Source organism: Desmodus rotundus, chromosome 8 (assembly GCF_022682495.2).
Source record: "Desmodus rotundus isolate HL8 chromosome 8, HLdesRot8A.1, whole genome shotgun sequence".
NCBI lineage: Eukaryota > Metazoa > Chordata > Mammalia > Chiroptera > Phyllostomidae > Desmodus > Desmodus rotundus.
The window spans coordinates 111420024-111443069 of NC_071394.1; the positions used below are offsets into that span (position 1 = coordinate 111420024).

At 39.6% G+C, this 23046-nt stretch overlaps 1 protein-coding gene across 1 annotated transcript in view; it reads left to right on the top strand.

Moving 5' to 3' along the window:
* The window catches only part of KCNH8 (potassium voltage-gated channel subfamily H member 8), a 278542-nt gene that overhangs the window by 223588 nt on the left and 31908 nt on the right, over positions 1–23046 (top strand). Inside the window, exon 11 of the mRNA XM_024566106.4 lies at positions 5828–6042. Coding sequence (XP_024421874.2) covers positions 5828–6042 — 215 coding nt within the window. The remainder of the gene's footprint in view (positions 1–5827; positions 6043–23046) is intronic.

The window sequence follows — 23046 nt, forward strand, 5'->3', positions numbered from 1 at the left end:
TGATGTGGTATAACGTTAATTGTTCTCAATGTCTCGATTTGATCGCTATCAACTTCAACTGGTCCACCCGACCATGAAGCATTGTCCAGTGAGAAATCTCCAGCACAAAACTTTGCAAACCACTTTTGACATGTTCAGTCAGCCACAGCACCTTCTCCATACACTGCACAAATCTTTTTGTGTGTTTCCATTGTGTTTTTACCTTTCCTGAAGTACTAAATCATAATAGGCCAAAACTGTTGCATATTTTCTTTCACCTACAGTATTAAAATGACTATACAAAAATTCAGCAATTTTGATAATTTTTAAATGCATGCTGAAATCACAGCTGTCACAATACAAACTAACAAAATTGCTTCAACATAAGTTTAAGACAGCTAAGCTCTGCTAGAGCCATCTTTTGGAAAACACCAAATGAACTTTTTGGACAACCCAATATTTTTGTGGAGGATCAACCCAGAGAAGAACATGAACATTAAGTTTTATCTGTGCTCGAAATGGCACAAGAATTATTATGGATTAAGAATAAGCTCTCATAAAAATCATTATGTTGATTTTCTACTTCTAAACCATGCCTGGTATTCTATATAATCATTGTAAACCTGCATTCTATGGATTCTAGCTAGTAAGCTTCAAGGCATATTGTATTTTGGAAGAGAGATGAAAACTGATACTTATTGAATCCCTAGTACGAGCTGAGTGTTTTATGTTTACTATCCAATTTAAATCTTATAACCTCTTAGGTTGGTGTGATTATCTCCGGTTAAAAATGAAGAGACAGAGGCTAGTGAATAGTGAAATACCCGTATGCCTTTTATTGATTCGTGTTGACTTCAGTTTACCTCTTAGTAGAAAAAAGGTAGGGCTTCCCTTTCAAAGTTTTGGCTCAGATTCACCTTCTTATTTTACTCCTTAATAAAACAACATGGATTAGCAAATCAAAGAGTTTATTATCAGCTTGGCCAGTTCATTATCAGCATTAGAGGAAGGCTCAGTAGGAGTGTGCTTTTTAAGAGAAAATTTAACGCTCTTCCTGCCCACTTCTCAATTTAGCGAAGTTAAAGGCCAGTCATTCTATTATTCTGTGATTCTAAATTAAAAGCGACCATTATTTCTAAATTTGCTTCAAACACTTAACTTTAATCATAAAATCTTTTTCCATGTATTTCCTTAGTAGCACTGTGAGTTTCATAGCCTGTTTATTGGCACAGCCTGCTTTTAAAAGGGCCTGTACAAAATAACAATAATAGTAAAAGAGCCTGTACAGGGGGGAGCAAAAGTAGGTGTACAGTTATTCATACAGAAGATAATACATATCTATTTTGCCCCACCCTGTACTTATTTTTTCAAAACCTTATGGTTTGACATACATGTAAGCAAAAATGATACACCATCTTTAAATACTCATGTGGAAACTTTCCAGGATCATGGTGGATTTTTAAAGTTGGTAACGATTCTAGGATCAGTAGCAACGATTCTAGGACTGGAATATAAAGGCATCACCCATAACATCAGGGCACAATAGCTACACATTTGATGGCTTCTATGTAATAAGCATCATTCATAACACATAATTCAACTGGATTGTCTTATTTTTATTTTTATTCTTTTAATTTAAATCATGTTTTTATTTTTCAGTTACAGTTGACATACAATATTATATTAGTTTCAGGTGTACACCCCAGTAATTAGACATTATATAAGTTACTAAGTAATTATCCCAATAAGTCTCGTACCCACCTGACTCCATACATAGTTATCAGAACATCGACTACATTCCCTACGCCATACTTTACATCCCTGTGACTATTCCATCACTACCAATCTGTGCTTCCTAATCCCTTCACCTTTTTCACCCACCCCTCCCACCCCCTCTCCATCTGGCAACTGTCAAAATGTTCTCTATATCTACGAGTCTGTTTCTGTTCTGCTTCTTTTTTTAGGTTCAAATACTGTATGTATTTATTGCCATTTTATTATTCACATTTCTTATCTTTATTTTTTTATTCTACTTACAGCTAATAGATTTAATCCATTGCCTTTTCCTTCTGGCTCTGATTTCCTCCATAAATCATGATTTCCATGATTAACATTTTCACATATTTGCTTCTACCAGGTATCTATCAAAACTGATTTAAGTGCAAATTGCCACATGACCATTCTAAACACAAGTATTGGGACTAAACCCAAGCAAAGATAATGAATTATTAATATTTCCTCTCTGTGGTTAGCATTATTTCAATGGAGAGTAACTATTTTACTTTCCCTATAGTAATATTGTCTTACAGGGCCAATTCAAATTAATACTAACTTTGATCAACTTAAGTGCATGGCTTCGCACTTGATCTGGAGATAATTAACACATGTTTACTCTGCCAACAAAATGAACTGATACATAATGTTTAGGAAAGAAGTACCACCAAACAGCTGTCAGGCCACAACTTATTCAAACAACTTCATTGTCCAATCAATACACGAAGGCATTACTTAGTCTGAAGCCTGGGAGACAGTTGACATAGAGGCAGGGATTTGTTATGGGAATAGAATTTGTTTGCCTTGTACACCTCCATTTCATGTCCCATTAATTGTGGTTTCCCACCAATTTCTTCATTGTTGTTTAAAAGAAAACAACAAAGCACCAATAAATGCGCTCGTCACAGATGGCATTAGTCTTCCTAATTATAATTAAACATTAAGTTACTGCTCTAACCCGGATGGTTTGCAAGTGCATCTCATCAACCTTTTTTTCCCCAATGACAGAATAACTGATTAGCAAACGTCAATAATACAACTACGAAAAATGCAGACTGTAATGGACCACAGATACCTTTTTCTTCTTTTAGTAATAAAGATACTGAAACCCAAAGTAATTAAGAAACAGATCTGGGTCCTAAATCTAGACAGTAAGAAATCCACAAGACATAAAAACTATTGAAGGTCAGAACCATGCTGTTAATTACCAGTGCCTGCTTGCTGGAGCTCAGCCTGAGGTCCCACACGTGTCCGTATTTCATAAATATTTACTGAGTGAATAAACAAACTGAATTTTTTTCTACAGTGCCATGTGTGGCAAGATGCTGGTACTGTTCTTATAGCTCTGGGTATTGTGGCTGAGAGTCATACTACGGTCGCTCAAGGTTTGAAAGTACGATGAGTCTAAAATTGCTCCAGACACCAATGGCTTAGCAGGAAGCGTCGATGCTCACACCACGGCAAGCTAGTGCATCACGGTCAATCTTCCTCGTATAGCCAGAACTTAAAATTTTGCTGTATTCTGGGAATGCACACTGGTGCAGCCACTGTGGGAAACAGTATGGAGATACCTAAAACATTTAAAATGGAACTGCCATTGGACCCAGTGATTCCACTTCTGGGATTATATCCGAAGGAACCCAAAACACTAATTCGAAAGAATATGTGCAGCCTTATGTTCATAGCAGCGCTATTGACAACAGCCAAGACCTGGAAACAGCCCAAGTGCCCATCAGTTGATGAGTGGACTAAAAAGCTGTGGTACATTTACACAGTGGAAGACTTACTCTGCCGTAAAAGAGGAACTCTTACCTTTTGTGACAGCGTGGGTAAACCTAGAAAGAATTATGCTAAGTGAAACAAGCCAGTCAGAGAAGGACAAATGCCACATGATCTCACTTATATGTGGAATCTAATGAACAAAATAAATGGATGAACAAATAGAAACAGAGGTGTGGATACGTGGAACAGACTGACAGCTGTCAGAGGGGAGGGGGGTTTGTGGGCAGGATGAAAGAAGGTGCAGGGATTAAGCAAATAAATAAACAAACAAACATATATGTACATACCACACACACATACAAACATATAAATAAAATAGTCTGCACAGAAGGTATCCAGCCATGTACTATGAAAAATAGAGACATTTATGAAGAAGATACAAGATACAACAAACATTGTACATAAGACAATGATGCCTCAGTCCCCTTCAAATTAGGCACCTTGGGCCCTCACACAGTTCTCCCAATCACCATCAGCTGCCCCATCGTATTTTCCTGAATCTCACTGATGGTCTGAAATCTCTACCCTTTCAAAGGTGATTTGAGTTTTGGGAACAACCAGAAGTCACAGGGTGCCACATCTGGGCTGTAGGGGGGCTAAGACAGCTGCACGATTTGACGTTTTGCCAAAAAACTCTACACGAGATGCGATGCGTGAGGGGCACACGTCATAACGAAGCTGCCAATCACCAGTTAGCCATAGCTGCGGCCTTCTGAATCATCTGAATAGTTTCCGTGGATGAAAGTTCAAGCTTAACATAAAATTTGATGCAGATTTGTTGCTCTACTCACTCAGTCATTTTGAACACAATGGCCACACAGTACACATGCTCACTCAATGGCATCTAGTCTGTCCATTGATGAGTGGACTAAAAGTCGAGCCATTGTTAATATAATGTGAATGGCATTCACAACATCGACGTGACCTGGCAGCCAAGGAGAGTGGACTGGAATGAGCCTGGGTGAATAATGATGACTTCACTGCACTAGTCAGTGGGGGCGGTAGACACCGTTGAATGAGCTTGTGTACTGTGTGACCATAAAAAAATAAAAGGTAAGGCCTGGGCATGATGCTTTGTGAGGACAAAGCACAAATGCAGAAACTCCCAAGTTGTAGCCATGAACTTAATGCCTCTATCCTCTGTGAACTTGGCCATATCACTGCAGCTTTTAACCTAAGTTTGTCTGAGAAATGAATGGACTTTCTTTCCTATTTCTCACATGGATGCTGAGTGAATTAGTGGCTGTCTGAAATAAATCTGAAGCTGTAATCAGCTTTTGTCAGCACTTACATCTACACTCACCTTCCTGCTGAGTTAAACTGATTCAAATGAATTCAAAGATTTTAAAGATTCAAATAAATCGTTCAATACATCTAATCAACAAACTCAAGAAAGCAAGCTAGTTCCCAGGCAGGTGGATTCCAGCCTAAGACTGATAGGCTGAGGCATCACAGGCAAAATATCAAAGGCTGTGTGTGTGTGCATGTGGTTCTCTCCCCCTGCAGTGGCAGAAATGAAGAGCTTCTTTTAGATGAAGAAAATGGAATTTTATACCATCATGGAACACTAGAACTAAGACTTGTGTTTTACATTTTTATGTAGCAGGTTTCATTACCCATAATGTCCAATGGTCATCTTGCCTCCCTACTCTGAGAGGAGGGATGGAGGGCTCCCCTCCCACATCACCTATCTTATAGACATGTTTAGAGATCGGTTAAATAACCTGTTAGAGAGCTGATGGTAATGCTTCTGTTGTTTTCCAAGGTGTTGGAATCAAAATCATTAATACACTTCTTGATAGTCTTACCTCAGAATCACAGAGCCTTTTCATTCTCAGAACATCTGAGTTATTGTTATTTCCCTTGAATGATTAAAACAACTGTGACAAAAATGGCAAATGGTTTGTCTAAAGCCATTTCCCGAATCCTGTCTACAGCCCACCGTTGACCTACAATTCCTAACTCTGGGTCTCCTAGCTTTTACCTTCTACACCAGTCATCTCACCTAGGAGAAGTTTTGCCCACAGGGGACATCTGTCAATGTCTGAAGGTATTTTGGGTTGTCACCACTTGGTATGGGGGCATGAGGTACTGCTAAACATTCTGCTATGTACAGAATATCCCCACAACCCAAAATTATCAGACCCCAAATCTCAACACTACTGAAGCTGAGAAATCTTGCACCAGGTGAAGAGTCCACGTCTCTTTTTAGTGTCATCTCAGACAAATGCAGTCACCAGTTCAGAAGTTGTTATTCTTTAAAGTGACATGTTTCTTTTTTCACCATTTCAAGGAAAAGGAGATTTGATTGGAGCAAACCTATCAATTAATGACCAAGTGATCAAGACCAATGCAGATGTGAAGGCTCTAACTTACTGTGATCTCCAGTGTATCATCCTCAAAGGACTCTTTGAAGTGCTAGACCTGTACCCAGAGTATGCTCACAAATTCGTGGAAGACATTCAGCATGACCTCACATACAACCTTCGAGAAGGTCATGAGAGTGATGTAAGTAGCAGCTCTAATTAGTGTTGAGACCTAATAACACGGGGCTGGGGGTCATTTACAATAATCAAGTGCACTGCAGCAGCTCACTCTGCAAAGTCTCTGAATGTGTAAAGTATGACTATGTAGCCACTAGTTGAGCAATTAAATAATAAGCTATAAGTCAAACCTGAGGGTTGTTATTAACATCCTAGAAAGTATTATAACTTCTCTTTAACTCAGTTTCTTTCTTGTTCATTTTCGTGGGCTTATAATTAGAATCAATTTCAATAGTACAATATTTAGCTAGAGATGTGTGATTCCCCCAGATAAATTTCCAGACGGAGTATACGGTTCAGAGCTTGCTGTGTTTGTAATTGCTCACTGCTCCACTTACATGATCAACATGAATTTTTCCTGAGAATAATCTTTTTTGTTATCTGGTACTAAAAGTCTATCTTAAAATGATGACATATGCATAAAAGGAGTCAAGTCAAAGATTTTCATACTGAAAGCATAATGAACTTTTTTGAAATTATATATTTGTGGCATGTTTCCGTTTATACAAACAGCTTTCCTGTCAAAATATGTACTATACCCCATCGTGTGATTAAGTGGATCGTGAACATGACTTCATTAAATCTGCAACAGAGATAAATGATTTAATAGCAATGATTGTGGAAAGGCAAGCCAGAGCACGCATAGCATTCTCTAACAACAAAAACAGCCTTGTTCTGCCGACTTGATCTTCGCCCAGATATTTGCAATACTCAGTTGCTTTCCTAAGTGCTTAAGAAGCTATTGTTTTGACTAACCAATATTGTGCAGACATTTTGTTAGTTATCAGTATTATCCACTTTGAAAGGTAGAGGAAAATTCCAAATTATGAGTATTACTTCATCTGGGTCGAGGCTATCCAGTGACAGTCAACACATGGATGGCATCCCTATTTACTGGCATCGCTACTTATGGGGAACCTATTTGTACTAAGCAGTTGGCCTGTACAGAACATCTCATTTAGGGCTTAAAATGACTTTTTAAGGTGTCAACCAATTCTGTTTTTATGGAACAGAAGGCTGATGCAGAATGGTTAATAACTTGTATGTGACCCCAGGAATATGTAGGTGGCAGGGACAGTGTATGAGCACAGGTATGTGTCGTTTTAAACCTGTAGACTTTCTACTAGTTATGCTGTCTCTTCTTCTTGAAGACACTTTTGATGTCTTCTTATTCAGTAGGTCAGATTTGTAAACCACAGGTGCCTTTTGGGCTCTCCATTACAGCCTAATGTGAAAGCTATTTTTGAAGAATGGAGGTGAGCTAGGGGATAGAAGCAACCAAAAGAGGAAGAAGTGGGAGAAGAGAGCAATAGTCAACACTCCTCAGCACAGACAAACGGAACACATTGGATCTCAGCCCCTACTTTCTTTTTATGTGATTATTTTTGGAGGACTCATCTTTGATCAAATTTTCTATCCTTTTTTTCCCTTTGTGCTGAAACATTGATTATAGTTAATTTACAACTTTAATATCTGAATTGCTTATGGGACTATTTTCATTATTTGTTACTTTTTTTTTTTAAATCATCTGGTCCCTTTCTTTTGGCAGTTGTTATCATTTTGTTTAAATGTACATGTGGCTTATGGAAGAATGTTTATATTATTTCCCCCCCGAACCGGATACGGTTTTCTTTTGGCAGGCAGATAGTGTACCAGCAAATCACTTTCATTTTTCCCATAGTTCCTCTTAGGCTTTGTTAGCCTGATCCAGTTTTTTCCAGGATATCAGCTAAAAGCCTTGGATGTTTCACAAGGCCCCTCCCTGGCTCTGCCATTGAGCTTCCCAGTTGCTGTTCTCTTCCGCGTTTCTTGGAGACTACCCTGTGCATGCTCAAGTTAGGAGCTGGCTGATGCCTCGTGGACACACTTGCCCTCTCTTCGGGATTTTACTCCTGAAATCCCACACACTTTGGCACACCTGAACCTCATCTTCTCTTCTCCATCACCAAGATTGATCCTTCCTAGTTTACTTCATTCAACCTCACAATGAAATAGCAAATTCCCTCAAAACACACCTGGATGAATATAGTGCTCACGTTCATGTGCTTCTGTTTATGAGGGATCACAGCCCTTCAAGTCTAACCTAGTTGTTTGCTCTCTAATGCTTTCCAACAGTTATTTTATGTATTTCATCCAGCTTTGTAATTATCTTTTCCTGAAGGGTTAGTTCAATATACTTATTTCAATACAGCTGGAACCAAAAGTTTAGCTTCGTTTTAGAGGGCTTCCTGTGAGCCACATTTTAAAGGACAATGCAACTGAAGCTTATCTCTGAAACCTTTATTGTTTTGCATTTCCTAATCTTTAATCACTTGAACCTTCTATGCACATATATGTAAGATCCTGGGATGTTATGCCTTCTAAAAACTCAGTAACTTTGGACTATCCTTCCCCATAGTTCCATACCCTGGGGGAGAAGCCTTGTGCTCTAAACATACTATCACTTTCAGGGGAGGGTACAACCTGATGGTAACCTGCAGGTGTGGACTCCTGCTCTCTGTCTGCAACTCTGAGCTGGTGTCAGACCATTGTGGGGCCCAGCTCTTCGCCTGAATTTCACGTACCCACACACAAAAATATGCAACCACACGGGGTTTTGGTGGTTGAAGCCTTTGTCGAAGGTTGGTCAGTTGATTCTAGAAGGAAGAACATTTGCATAATAGAAATGCAAGTAATATAAATGTAACTTTTTATATATCCTTATTCTTAAAAATCTTGAGGCCACTCTGCCACCCTGTTTAGCCCTTTATTATTGCCTCTGTCTCTCTCCTCCCTCTCTCTATGCTCTCCCATTATCCCCAAATTCCCCATTATTTTTGATGCATATTAGCTTAACTATCTCTTTGGGTGTCTGTGTCTTTCTAATTGTGCCCTCCAAATGTCACCTTTTACCCCAAGTAGGTTATAAACTATCAGGTGACATAGAGAATTACCAGAACATCTGGGTAAAGAGAAGACGGATAGTCGACTCATATTGAAATAAATACCAAAAGCATTGTGAGAAATAGTCCAACCTAAAATATACCCATAGCAGTAAGATACAACTCCTGCAACTGTGATAAATTACATAACAGTAGAATGACAGCTCATCCAATTCTCACAGGAAAAATAAAATGCATCAACTATTTTCTAAGTTTGTGGAAAGACTAGCTAGCACTGTTTTGACTTCATGTTAATTATGTACTTCATGCACCCAGTGTATTTTCTATATTTGCCCTTACTTATATGTCCTGAGCGGTCATTATGACACAGATTAATTTCACTGTTTCTCCCTATGCAATTTATGAGAAATATGCTTCACTGCTTCTCATGGTAAACCCTATAAAATGTATTTTAGCACAAAATCATCTCTTCTTCGTTGTGAAATTTAGCCCACTTTATCATAAGAATTTTAAATCTGTGATAAGCAAACAAAGTGATTAAAGTGTATCTAAAATATGTTTTCAAAAGTTAATAACGCTACTGCACTGGAGCTCAGATATTGACATGGCTACGTATAAACACCACGTGCTTTGCTACACGATAGATACTAACTTGGTGGTGGGTTTTGGGTTGTGGAGCAATGAATGGCAATGTTTGTTGTAGAGATGATACATTTTTCAGTTTCACCTTACTGAAGGGTTTCTCAGTGATGAAGCCCATTATATTTTAAGCATGTTGACTTCCTCATTTTTTCCTCAATTTTTCATTATTGTCGTATAATCTGATCAGCATAAGAAAATAAAGTCTCTTCCTTCAGTCTCCCCACCTCTTCAGTACAGGGAGGAATATTTCTTCAGTCCTGAGGGCGAGTGACCTCTAGGTGAACTCCCATCTCCAAATACCACACAAGAGGTTACACCGAAGTTCAGAGAAGGTCCCTGAAGCCCTTGAGGAAGTCCTTGAGGACCACCACCCACTTCCATCAGCTTTTCTTCACTTCGACATATTTGATGATATTCAAGTATCAATAGTTTATGGTGCTGACCCCAAAGCAACTCAAAACCTCAACATTTATCATAATATTCCAATGCCCCCCCCACATCAACAACATACACTCTCTCTCTATACCAGGCACCCTGCTTAAAGTGTAGTTAAAAAATTAAATATGTCAGAGTCTTGACCCTCCAGTAAAACAAACACATGCATAAACATAATTAATTGCCAAAGCTCCAAAGTGGTTGTATGAATCAGTTAAAACATATATAAATAAATGTAATCGTATGTGAAAGTTCTATACTAATGGAAGAGTCGACTTGCCCTCACCAGCCCGTGGGAATTGCATGCGTGTGTCTCTGTGTGTGTGTTTACGTGTGGTAGGTGCTGAAACATATCTCTGACCATGACAAGCAAGAAGTGATATAATGGTTCTCCCTGCCTCTATTCCAAAAATATAAATTAGATTATGTCATTCTATTGCTTAAAATATTTCAGTGGGTCTTCATGGACTGTTAAAATTCAGACTTCTTACCATGACTTTCAAGATCATATGCCTCTATCCCATGCCTGTCCCTGACACTCATCTGATGCCATCCTGTGTCCAGCATCACAGTCCCTCATGGGCCTGCTCTCCCTTCCTCATGTGTGCCAGGTCTCTGCCCGCTCTGCTATTCTCCCTTCCTGCAAAGCTGCTCCTCTGTCCTTACCTCTCCCAGTTAACCTTTGTCACATCACCTTACTTATCTTTTTCACTGCATTGAGCAAGATGTGAAATTATTTTAATATGTATGCTTTCTTGTTCATGGTCACCTTCTCCTACCAGAATGTCTATGTTATAAAGGCTTTGTCTTGTCCTATTTTATATCCTCTCTGCCTAAGTCAGCTCCCAGTGCAGAATCAATATTTAATATATATCCAACACTTGAATAAATAAATGTCAAAAAGTTTACTTGGACCTGGTACCTGTATGAAATTTTGAGAAAATGAATAAAGTTTTCAAGACAGCAGCCTATATAGCCAGTAAATGGAGTCTAAAATGAAAAGTTAAGGGAATTTAGAATTGTATTTCTTAGAAGTAACAAAGCCAAAGAGAGTGTCCATAGTAGAATTTGACAGAACAAATTGAAAGAACAGCTAAATTGAAAAACAGCTACTTTCCACTTCCCCTAAGTTCAGGACAAAAGGTTTTCAAAAGCCATAGGAAAAAATTGAGCTGAATAATTGGGGGGAAAACCTTGGCATATAGACAGTGTAATTTTGCCAGGTGGTGTGATATAGTGGGATGTGTTAACATGAAAAAGGATCTACCTTCAAACCTAAGCTAACACACACTTTTTTTGTAGAAATGGATGAACTATTACAACACTAATACCCCCAGAAAGTAGAGAATCAATACCATCGACCATTAAACCAGTCCGCACTATTATTCACCTCACTTCTGTTACCTGGGGCATGAGGCTACAAATTCCTGGAGGGAAATAAATTTACATGTGGCAAACTCCAGGGTCTAGTAAAGTTGCTTATCTACGATTATAAAATACTTCATCAAAATGTGATACATAGATCTGTTGCCCTTAGTGGTAAATTGTGAGGTATAGGGTCTGTAATACATACGATAGAATCTGGTCCAGTGTTTCTCAAGTTCCTTAATCAGCATTAGCCTCAGTGGTATCTGAATGTGACTTTATATTTTCATCTAGGTATAGACATCATGTCTCTAATATGCAAAGGTGAATCTTTATTTTTAGTTTCATATTTTTAGAATGTCGCCTCTCTCTCAAATGCAAATGTCATTGGGAAAAGCATCTGATTCTCCTGCACTATTGAGCTGTGTCAACGTGGACCTCTTGGCACTAAACAATTTATTTTTTGTATAATTAAGGTTTTCTATATTCATGAGGGGGGACCCCAAAAAATGAAATTATCTTCTAGAGAGAAGCCCCTTATAGTACAGGCTTCCTCCACTAGGTGAGTGTTCTAGGAACCCATCTATATCAGTGTGCTAGCTGGTGTTGTTGTGAGAGGCTGCATTCGGCTTCAGTGAATTTTTTTTTGGAAGACTCTTTCAATGCATTTTCCCATTTTATGATGGGTGATTTATGAGTGCACCTGCCCACACTGTGCAGCGTTCAGCAGTTTTTGACCCAAAATGACATAACTCCCCATGTCCCATTCTTCCTATTTACCCAATCTCGCCCCAAGCAACTTTTCTTTGTTTCCCTGGATGAAAAAAGTCCTCAGAGGGAAATGGCTTGCCAATGTGGAGGAGGTGAAACAAAAAACAGCAGAAGCACTAAAAGGCATCAAAATTGATGAGTTCAAAAACTATTTTAAACAGTGGAAAAAACAACTCACTAGGTGTATTACATCAAATGGAGAGTACCTTGAAGGTGACTGACGTTTAACCATGTAAGAATAAACACATAAGTTTTTATAAATAAATTCCAGGTTATTTGGATCCCCTCTCATAGCTCTTTCAAGTGAAGTCTATGATTTGCCAACATCTCTTGACTATATTACAATTTAATTCAAGATTGTACTGAAAAAGGAAATATTTCCAAAGAGGGGAGTTGGTTTAAATTTATCCCCATTTCAGTCTAAAATAAGATCGGGCTGCTTAAAACTATCATTCTTGAAAATGATTTACTGAAGAGTAATCATTTTTAAAGTCATACCTGACAGCCCAGATACTCAGCTCTTCAAGAGGAGCCTGTGTGGAGGCGCCGCTGCTGTGTAATAAGAGGGCAAAGTAAACTCCGCACCTTTCTGAGGCCACGACTCTTAGAAAATTGCATATCGAGGGGCTCACATGTTGCTTTATCATGTCAGCTTTCCTTGTCCTCCTAGGCCCAACAGGTGTGTTGATCATCAGTTTTGTATTTTACATACTCTCCCTCAGGGAGCAGAAGCCCTCCCCCGAACTATCTTGTAGTGAACAGTTTTACCCACCACACACTTTTATGGGGCTCCCAACGCTGCCACTTATGATAGGAAAAGCTCAGTGAGTAATGGCCGGAACATTTTACTTGCATCCAGCATTTTTAATGTTTTGAAATAGTGGTGTCTGTCTGTGGCTTTAGAAGGTGCAGCAGACATGGTACCTTGAAGGAAGAGATAGAGTGGCAGTCAGTGTCCCCAGAGCCTTGTATTGTGTTTATGCTCATGGTGTCGAGCAAACAAAGACTCCTGTTAATCTTGCACATCTTGACACATCTGACTTGCTCTAAGGGCAGCGAGCTGACCTGCAGTGCCCTTCGCTTCTCCGTGATTGTCGTGCCCTCCATTATCATATCTCATCCCCTTCTCCTTCCTCCTTGAAGGAGATCTCAGGGCGCACTGGACTCCACCAGACTCTCAGTTTACCTTCCCTTCTAACTGGGAAGTTGTGTTTCTCCTGCTTGATACCCTGTGTCAGAGATAAAGGCTTTATATGCTCAAAAGTTGTGAAACAAAACAAAGCAGTTTCTCTCACCCCTGCTCGAACTACAGACGGATGCTTTTAAGAATTCTTATTTCAAGGCCCTGGCTAGGTAGCCTAGTTGGTTAGAGTGTCATCCCAATGTGCCAAGGTTGTGGGTTCAATCCCTGCTCAGGGCACATCCAAGAATCAGCCAGTGAATGCATAAATAAGTGGAACAACAAAGCGATCTCTCTCTCTCTCTCTCTCTCTCTCTCTCTCTCTCTCTCTCTCTCTCTCTCTCAAATTAATAAATAAAAGGTTTTTTTTAATTCTTATTTTAGGACAGAGCTAGTGGGACATTGGCAAACAGGCCAGCCTGAGGATACCAGTAAGTCTGGAGTCATTCAGAATGAGCACGTTGACTGTGGGCCATAGAAATCTAACTCACATAGAGCGTTACAGGCAGAGGAGATTTCTTATAAGGATTCCAAGTATCTCAGCAACACTTTCTTAGGAATCAAATCCCATTTAAATATATATTAAAAATAAAAGCACATAAAATAGAGAGCACACAAAGAGCATTAGACCACCACAAATGGACTCAGGTTTCATCTGGATTCTGTCCCGTGTACCCTTTGTCCATCAACTAGCATGACGCATGCGCTGCAAAGAGATCGGCCCCATTTTGATGACATCTGGGTGTTCCAGCTTGTGTGTGCAAGTTGAACAGTGAGCAGTCAGGGTTTAAGCTCCTTGTGAGGAGACGGGGCTGTTAGCTGGGTTGGGAAAGTCAGAGGATAAAAGGCCACCTGCCATCCCATAAACAAATAAACAGACAAAAAAGTCTTTTCCTCCCTATTTCCCTGGTTGCTTCCATCCTGCCGGGAACAGCAGATGTTCAGCCTGAAATAAGAAGTGTCAAATTTACATATGCATGCACATGCACACAAATAGGCAAGGCTCAACTTAAAGTGTGTTCCCTGAGAATAAAACACTACCTAGGCTCATCTACCAGGAGTCCTGAAACCCGACCCTCTGTTACTTGGGGGAAGCCCAGAATCCTCCATTCCACACTGCATCACTGGTGGTGGTTTAAGCCTTAGAAGGACACAGATTTCCCTCTTTTAAGTTCTCCTCTAGACTGGGTGACAGAGCCCTGCCCTTGTGACAAAGGCCCTGTGAAATAAAAACGATATTGGTGCTGCTGATAGTCTATAGTGGAGCACTCTATGATTGGTTAATCTATACAGCCAGCATTCACCGCTTGTGGGTTTCAGGGGCAAAACAGGAATTTATAGCTTTGTTTCGATGGATAAACTTACACTAAGTTCCAGTGGGGTTTTGGAGTGAGGTGGTCTGGGACAAAAATTTCACTTTCCGATCTCCCTTGCTTTCTTGCGGAGGGACTTCCGACCCATTTTTTACCTCTTTCATCCTTAACTGGTCTTATCTAGTGTGTGAACTTAACAACTTACCTCCATATTATACTGTAATGCAAAAGTTTTTTTTTAATTGAATCATAAGAATTTAACCAAGTTAAAAATGGAGAACTCTGTTACATATATATGTAAGTTCCTTGAAAACAATAACTATATTTGATTGATCTTTGTAATCCCTTTTCTAGTGAAATCGGTGGCAGAAAATATGTTGATGGTATAACAGCTCCTATGGAATTTAATTAATTCACTCACATATATACATGTTTTCATATCCACCAAATAATAGAACTTTACAACTGGAAGGAACAAAACGTACCGTCCAATAAAACTCAGCTTCTCTTTTGATCACAAACTGGCTTAAAGGGAGGGGAAAAGAAAATTTATTCACTCACAAAACTAGAAATTAGGTCATTGATTATTAGCTACATAACTTGAGTGAATTCTATACGTCAGTGAGGCAGAACATGCCCTGTGCACAGTCAAAGCTGACTTTCGCTTTTGGATAACATCCTCCATTAACCATACCAAGCACATGTTTCATATAAGATACAATCGAAAAATCAAAACGTATCTGATCGAGTTTTAATTTCTCTTTTCAACTAAACAGCACATTGACTGGTGAGGAAAGGATGCTAATGTTTATTAAGTATGTATTATGAACGAGGCAATTTGCTGATATTACTTCATTAAATTTACATTTTAATCCTTGCATCATCCCTGAGAATTTGTGTTATATCTTTTACTTATTAATGAAGGAATTGGAGTGTCCTGAGTCCTTTACTAGTCCGTTGCTTGATGTACAGAATTAGTGAAAGAATCAAGCAGTATGAAATTGAGTCAAATGCTGGTAATCTGAATTTCAGCCTAGTACACTGTCCACTCTGCCACAACTCAGAACACAATTCCCCTAATAGTTGCTGGGTTCCTCCAGGCATTCTGATTTACAGCAGAAGCGCAACTGAATCTTCAGAATAGCATTGACTTTAACCTTCTGAACCTTAATACTGTTAATGTCACGTCTCATCAAAAACTCACAGTGCCTAAATTCTATTTCAGGAAAGATATTTCATTAACAGCACAACAGAACTATTATAGTTTGGCCATTCAACTTATCCTTTCCCCAGTATTAGTGCTTTTAGTTGCTCATAAATCCATTCATCTATTAAATAACCCTATGGTCATGGACCAACTCTGGGAGAATTTCTTCCCATTCAGGTATGCGCTTTTCAGTCTGCTGAAATAAATTTATATTGCTCATTGCTCTTCATCCTTCCCTTGCTCCATTCTCAAGAGTAAATGTGTAAAATCTCCACTCCATCATGATTTCAAATGTACAAAACAGTATTTCTTTCCAGACTGTTTCATCCTTGTGAGAAATGGAAGACCTTATTAATTGAAATAAATAAAAATCTCTTTAGAATATGAATGTGTCACATTTTCTAAAGAGTACATTCTCAGTACGTCCTGTATGTACACGCACAGTCGTAAACATACTTACAGTTATGCAGAGGGGTTGAGAGTATAAGTGAGAGAAACAATATTTTTAACTTTGTGTTTTCTTCACATTGCTCAATCAATCTGCAAATACTTTATACCTGTGGCTATGTTAAATTTTTTTTAAACAGGATTTTATTCTGTTATTTTTTGTCCAAGGATTTTGATTTCCTGGGGCTTGTTGGAATAACCCAGAATATTTGACTGCAGTAAATATTTCACTCTCTGGCTCTGCAAGTCTAATAATGTTTGATGGGCCTTCCTTGGGCACGTGGGACATTTCTTCAGTTACCCACTAATCCCAAACACAGACTCACCCGTTAGAGTACAGTCAGTGGGTGGCAGGACTAAAGTTGGTGTAAGTGAGCTAAGTTGGTGAACATTAAATTAAAATTAAAAACAAATTATGAATTCCCAGGATAAACATCTCTAATAGAGCTTTTCCCATGAAGTTCCCCGAAAGGGAGTAGACAGCAGAGAGGGTGACATATGGCGGAGACAGCCTGCGCACGCCGCAGCGCAGACTGTGCTCGGCAGGCAGATCTGGGGCCTTCACTTTCATCAGGTTCCAGGCAGCTTTTTGCTCAGCACTGAAACCCAGCATTCTGGGACACAGAAGAGCTGCGGCTTTGACGGGAGCAAAGAGTAGCCAAGGAGTCAGAAATAGGAAGCAAAGAAGATGCCAGGTCAGGGGGCTAACTGAAGTGCTACCTCAAAACCGTAAAGTGGAAACCAGCGTGTGGTAATAATGACCACTCTGTAAGGGTGGAGGGACCCAGGGAGCCACACTTCTGTCCAATGAATTGGGATTGAAAGGATTTGGTTTCCATGTCATTGAGGAAAATGATTAAGGAACATTCTGAGATGAACATCTGCAAGATGCTAAGCTTTTAGTGATGCGGTAATCCCACTTACAGTCTCTCCCCTGAAGATTAAGGTCTGTAAAAGCAGAGCATATGGTGACCGATCTGTGTCACTGCCTTCTGCCAGCATTCATAAACAGTCCCAAGTCTGACTAGTGTTTAAGGAAGTATATTTATATTTTAGATTACTCGTATACAGTTTACATATTTCTTTGAGGCTATTAGTCACCCTTCCATGCTCATAGTATGAAATGTTAGCACCCTATATGAAAAAAACAAGAACAGGATTCTGTCAAAAAGAGCAGTGAGAGCTGGGTATAAGGCATGTTCACTACATATAAAAATTGAATAACTTGGAACAAGTTGCTTTCCTTCAGTGGGTGCCCAGGTCCTCCGCTCTAGCGTAGGTGACTGCTGAGGAACTTTATCAGTTGAGTCAGGCTAACTGCTGTAACACACAGCCCAAACTCTCGGTGACTTAATACGAGAAGCAGAATAAAAGACTTATGGGCTCTGTCTCATTCACTTCACCACACACAGATGGTGGACAGATGATAGCTTTTCATGGGGGTGATTCAGGGATCCAGGCTCCCTCTGTTTGATGGCTCCATCACCCCTTAAGCATAAGATTCTGCTAGAGCTCAAAATCCTCCACTAGATACTGTGCACCTGGGCAGCCAATCAGGTAAGAAAGAGAATGTGGAGGGTCTCCTTGCATCTGTCAGGGACCAGACCTAAAAACAGCATAGGTCTCGCTGCTCCCATTCCACCAGCCAGAATGAGTCCTATGATTCAGCTTAAGTGCACACAGGGTGGGAGGTCCTCTCCAGTAGTGTGTCTAAGAAGACGCAACTGGTGAACAACTAACCAGCCGGAGCCACAGGCCCTTCTAGCATTACCTTCCATTACTTTCTTTATTCCAGTTTAAGAAGGCTTTTAAACATGAGAAAGGTGTGCGACCAAATTAAAGTATGTGTTTTGCTCTGTGTGCATTTTATTTCACTTGTGCTTTTTTGGCCTTGAATGGGAATATGTTCTTCACAGAACTGGCACATGACATCATTCAGTATTTTCAGGATAAGGTGAGGAGTGGCAAATAAATGCAGCTTGTTGGATATATGACAGTACCTGCATTTTACAAAAATCTGGCCTGTAAGAATGTGAATCTCTCTAGTTCATTGACAAATAGTAGGGTACTCGTATCTCAAAATACTTCTTAAATTTTTCTAAATAATTTATCACAGAGTCATTTTGAAGGTACTGCACCAAGTAAAAGTCAATGTTTGTTTAGGAATTCTGAATGAATTAACATAAAGGGAAGAGCGAGCGAGGAGAGGCTCAAGGGTAATGATTTAGAGCCCGTGCTACACAGAGGTTACACCTCCGGAAGATCTGATGGCAAGTTAGGGGAGAGACATGACTTCCTCTGTGGGACTCCAGAGGCTTTATGTGGGAAGGATCTTTGTGCCTACGCAGTTGAACAAGGCTACAATTGTTCCTTCAAAGAATCCAACGTTGCCAGTTTCCTGCAGCCCCCAAAGAAACAAAGTTCAACCCAGCAATTGGAAATGTGAAGCGTCAGAACTGGTTTGCACAAATTTGTGTAAATGGTTATGAACGTATCACCCTTCTAATAGAGTCACTTGTGACTATTTTGTGATCACGACAATAACCTGGAGAGAAAAGTTTGTTTGGAAGAGAATTATGTGTATGCATTTTATGGGTATAACTAGAAGAGCGATGTCGTTGTATGAATCTATAAAGAACTGAGTTAGGTAGTTCTGTAAATTCAGAATGACCCCACTCTGGGAAGCCACACCAGTTCTGAATGGACATGCCTTATTCACTGCTCACATGGTTGTGAAGGGAGTTCCTCGGTGCAGACCACTGATTTTCCCCAAACTTGGGAATAACCGCTCTGTGACTAGGTGCCACGTAACACTTGTAAAAGCTGGTCCATGTGGTGTAATTCAGGAAAGGAGCCATTGCTTCACCTCTCCCCACAAATCTCTCCCCTATATTCCTCACTGTTTATTTTTAAAGGTTAAGGGATGTTTATTCTATGATAAAAGCTCAGGTTCAAAATAGAAATTTAAGTTAAAAAATATAGAAAATACACACACCATGTAAGTAAGTAGAGAACAATACTCAGTCCCTCCTCGCTCCCCCCGACCCCGGCCCACACACAGAAGCACGCTTCTGGTGAGAACATTATTAGAAAAGAGACCCAGAGAAGGAAATGAGATATATCAGACATATTTTATCTATGACAATTTTTGTTCTGGGAGCTGCTTAGAGCACCCTTGAGGGAGCAAGTATGCCAAATCAGACACATTTCTTCCTAAATCTCAATGGCTATAATCCCATTGTGAATTCTCACAGAGACTTGGTTTTTGTCAATATATAATTACTCAATAATAATACCTTCCTTACAGTGTTCCACACATCACCTTTGATAACAACACATGTAACATAAAAAGTGTGGCCTCAAATCCACTGAGACTTTCTTCCTCACCTAGAAATTATTGAACATTTGGTAAAAATTATGAATATCATGATGAACAATAGTCTTCATGCTAAAGTTTCAAAGATTTCTTTTTTTTTCAGATTTAGAGGGTTTTTTCTTTTTTCTTTTATTGAATTTATTGGGGTGACACTGGTTAAAAAGATTATACAGGTTTCAGGTGCACAGTTCTACAGCACATCACCTGCACACTGCGTTGTGTGTTCACCCCCCAAGTCAAGTCTTTGTCCATCACCATTCATTCGCCTCCACCTCCCCTCCCAGCCTCCCCTCGGCAATCACCACACTGTTGTCTGTGACCATGAGTCTTCTCTCTCTGTTTTTCTTTTTGCTCAATCCCTCCACCTCCCCCATCCAGTCCCCCTCAAAGATTTTTTAAATCAAAAAAATGCATTCATTTGGTAGTGTAGAAGCTGCCTATGACCCCACTACTGTGGTCCTATATCAGGCCTCTTCTTTTCTGTGGCCTGGTGAGCTTAACCGAGGCACTGTGGTTCAAATAGGAGAAACAGCTCATTTCACTCTGCTGGTTCAAACACTGTCTTCAGCACAGAGAGGTGTCCAATTTTTTGTTACAGTGTGTAATTGACAAGGGGCTTCCCAGGCTGCAAATTAGGCATTTCACACTGACTTCAAAAGTGGCACCAGGAGTTGCAATGCACAGACTTCTCACACCAAATTGATCATCTTTCTTCACCGACCTGCTTTGGAACCGAAGTACTCAGCGTGTATCCTGAAAATCTTATGACATTAGCTATTGTGTTTCCTTACAATTACAGAGTAGCTGATTTTACAGGCTAACCAGTAGCCATTGTCCCCCTAATCAGAAGCGGGTCATTGAGGGGCATGGGATCCCAGCTCAACATAATGAGTTTAAACTGTGCAAATTCTTTTAGCATGATTACCCTGCAGAACTCCCCAATCATTGATTTGGTACATTGCTCCTTAAGCCTGAAATCTCTAAAACTGCATGTCATTGCCAAGAGACTCCTTAGTTTGCTTCCCATGATGTAGTTTCTTCCCAGAATGATATGAACCACGTATTAGTAAATAACTTCCTCTTCCTTCCAAGTCATCCTGCCTTTGCTAAGTATTTAAATAAGTATTAAGTGACTCCTTTGGGTTTTACTTTCATTCCAAAGTCCTGAAATTCATGCCTCTGAATTCAGAATAGAAACTCAAAGTTGTGCTTAAGTTCATTTGTACGTATTGTCACCATATATTACTGACTGTATTCACACCCATAGTCAATGTTAAAATATCTTATTTAAGAGAAGCAGAGGAAGAAGTTGAGAGAGAACAGAATAGAATATCAAACTATGACTTTATATGAAGTATTCCACCTACTATTCTGCAAAGAAAATGGAGCTTTTGTGGCCCTTCTGCTAAAAGAGCAGTTCAGGGAAAACTCATGTTTCGGAGGTTTATGGTCTCTTTGTTAAGGGGTCATACATATATTTTAGTTTCAAGGTGTACAAACCCATTTTTATGAATGTTTAGTTAGTCACGACATAGCTAATAGTGCCCTCCCTACTAACCCAATTCAAAGAACACTTTTCTTCATAATCAGTATATCAATAATAGTGTAATTATCACTTATGAACATGAATTACTCCTTATGCCAGACACTGGACTCGATACTTAACAAATGCGACAATGTGAGGACTTTGTTCACGATAAATTCTATGTGAGAATTCCATTTGGATAGTGAAGTTGAGATGATAGGGCACAGTGCTCCGCAGGCTCTGAATGCTTTCTCTCCCTGGAGAAAGGAGACGCCTGGAGAGCACAGCCCCACCTAGTGGTCACCTCTGAGAGGAACTTCGAGACCATCGCCAGAACAGGAAAAAAAAATTGTGAACAGAAGTGATGGGAAGAGTTCCAATGAGAGAATTGAGAGAGAGGCACCTTTGTTCCTGATGATAGAATAAAAAAGGAGGGGCAACTTTTAAAAAGCCTTACTGGGGGTTATTAAATGTATTGCCTTTAAGGTTCCTGAAAGATATACACACAAAAATATATTTTTAAAATTATTTTTGATTGCTACACTGCATTTCTCTTAATGTGACACGATGCCAGACATGGCCAACTGAGACTCCAAGACTTGTTCAGTTTGCACATATATATCTAATTTATCCTCAAAATAACTCTAGATCTTATTGTCTTTATTAAGAGGAAGAAAGGAAACTCACAGCATTTTGATTGACAGTAATGGCGACCCTGGTTCTGGCCATTATTAAGCCGAGGAAACTGAGCACACTAGTTGTTACCTCAGTATTATCTATCCCATCCCAACTTACATGCTTCCCAAGGTTACACGGCTAGGAAGTGACGGGACGAGGAAAATCCCAGCTCTTAACCACACAGAACTTTTACTATGATACCCGTGTATACAGACAAAGACTTTCGGTGGTGATTCCTACACTAGCTCAGTAGCTGATTTTACAGCTCTAACAGTTGGTAAACATTAAATTCAAGACTCAATTACTTGACTTGTGCTTTCTGCATGAGAAGTGATAGGATTTACCTAGGGGAAGGGAATTCTGCTCCAAGTGTTAGTTTGTCCTGACCTCAAGGCTCAGCGCGAAATTGGCAAATGTCAAAATCATCCATTTTTTCATTAAAATCTCATTTCTGTTTCTAAGTTATATAAGCAACAGAGGGAACAATAGAAACTGTATTACCCACTGAGGGTTTCAGAGCAGCCTCAAATGGTCTTCTTTAGATTAGACAGTGGTGAACTCTCAAACTTGTTCAGTGGAAAATGAATGCTCCCTGTTCAAAGCCTGGCCTTTCTCCGGAGGTTTCCAGTCACTCATCCCACCTGCCATCTGCCATTAGTGTCATTCAGTACTTATTGGCATCTTTGCTTCTGTCTACAAGACAAAGAAGTAGATCAGAAATAAAAATGAGACCTATTAGTTTGTGACTTGCCTATATCAGATGCCAATTATGTATGATTGTATAAGAGTGGACATTCTAACTGTGTGAGTTATGGGGTTATTATGAGTATCCTTCATTCATATTCTCTTTATCCCAAACAGCCACCAATACTGGTTATGTTGCTGTTTAGTGAACAAGACAAATATGTGCTAATGCCTTTATTCTCAATGAGGACACGTGTTCTCCTTCAGTGTGCTTGGTGACTTAATCAATGTAGCATTATTAACAAAGCAGAGGATACCACAAATCAGCCAGAAGGAAGAGCCTTGTAACTGCCATCTCATGTCCCACCTGAGCTATCAGCTGTAGATAGCATGCCTCCTAGAGCCCTTCAGTATCTTACGAGATTCCACAGCCGAGAGGACATTTGCAGACTCTCGCAGGGACT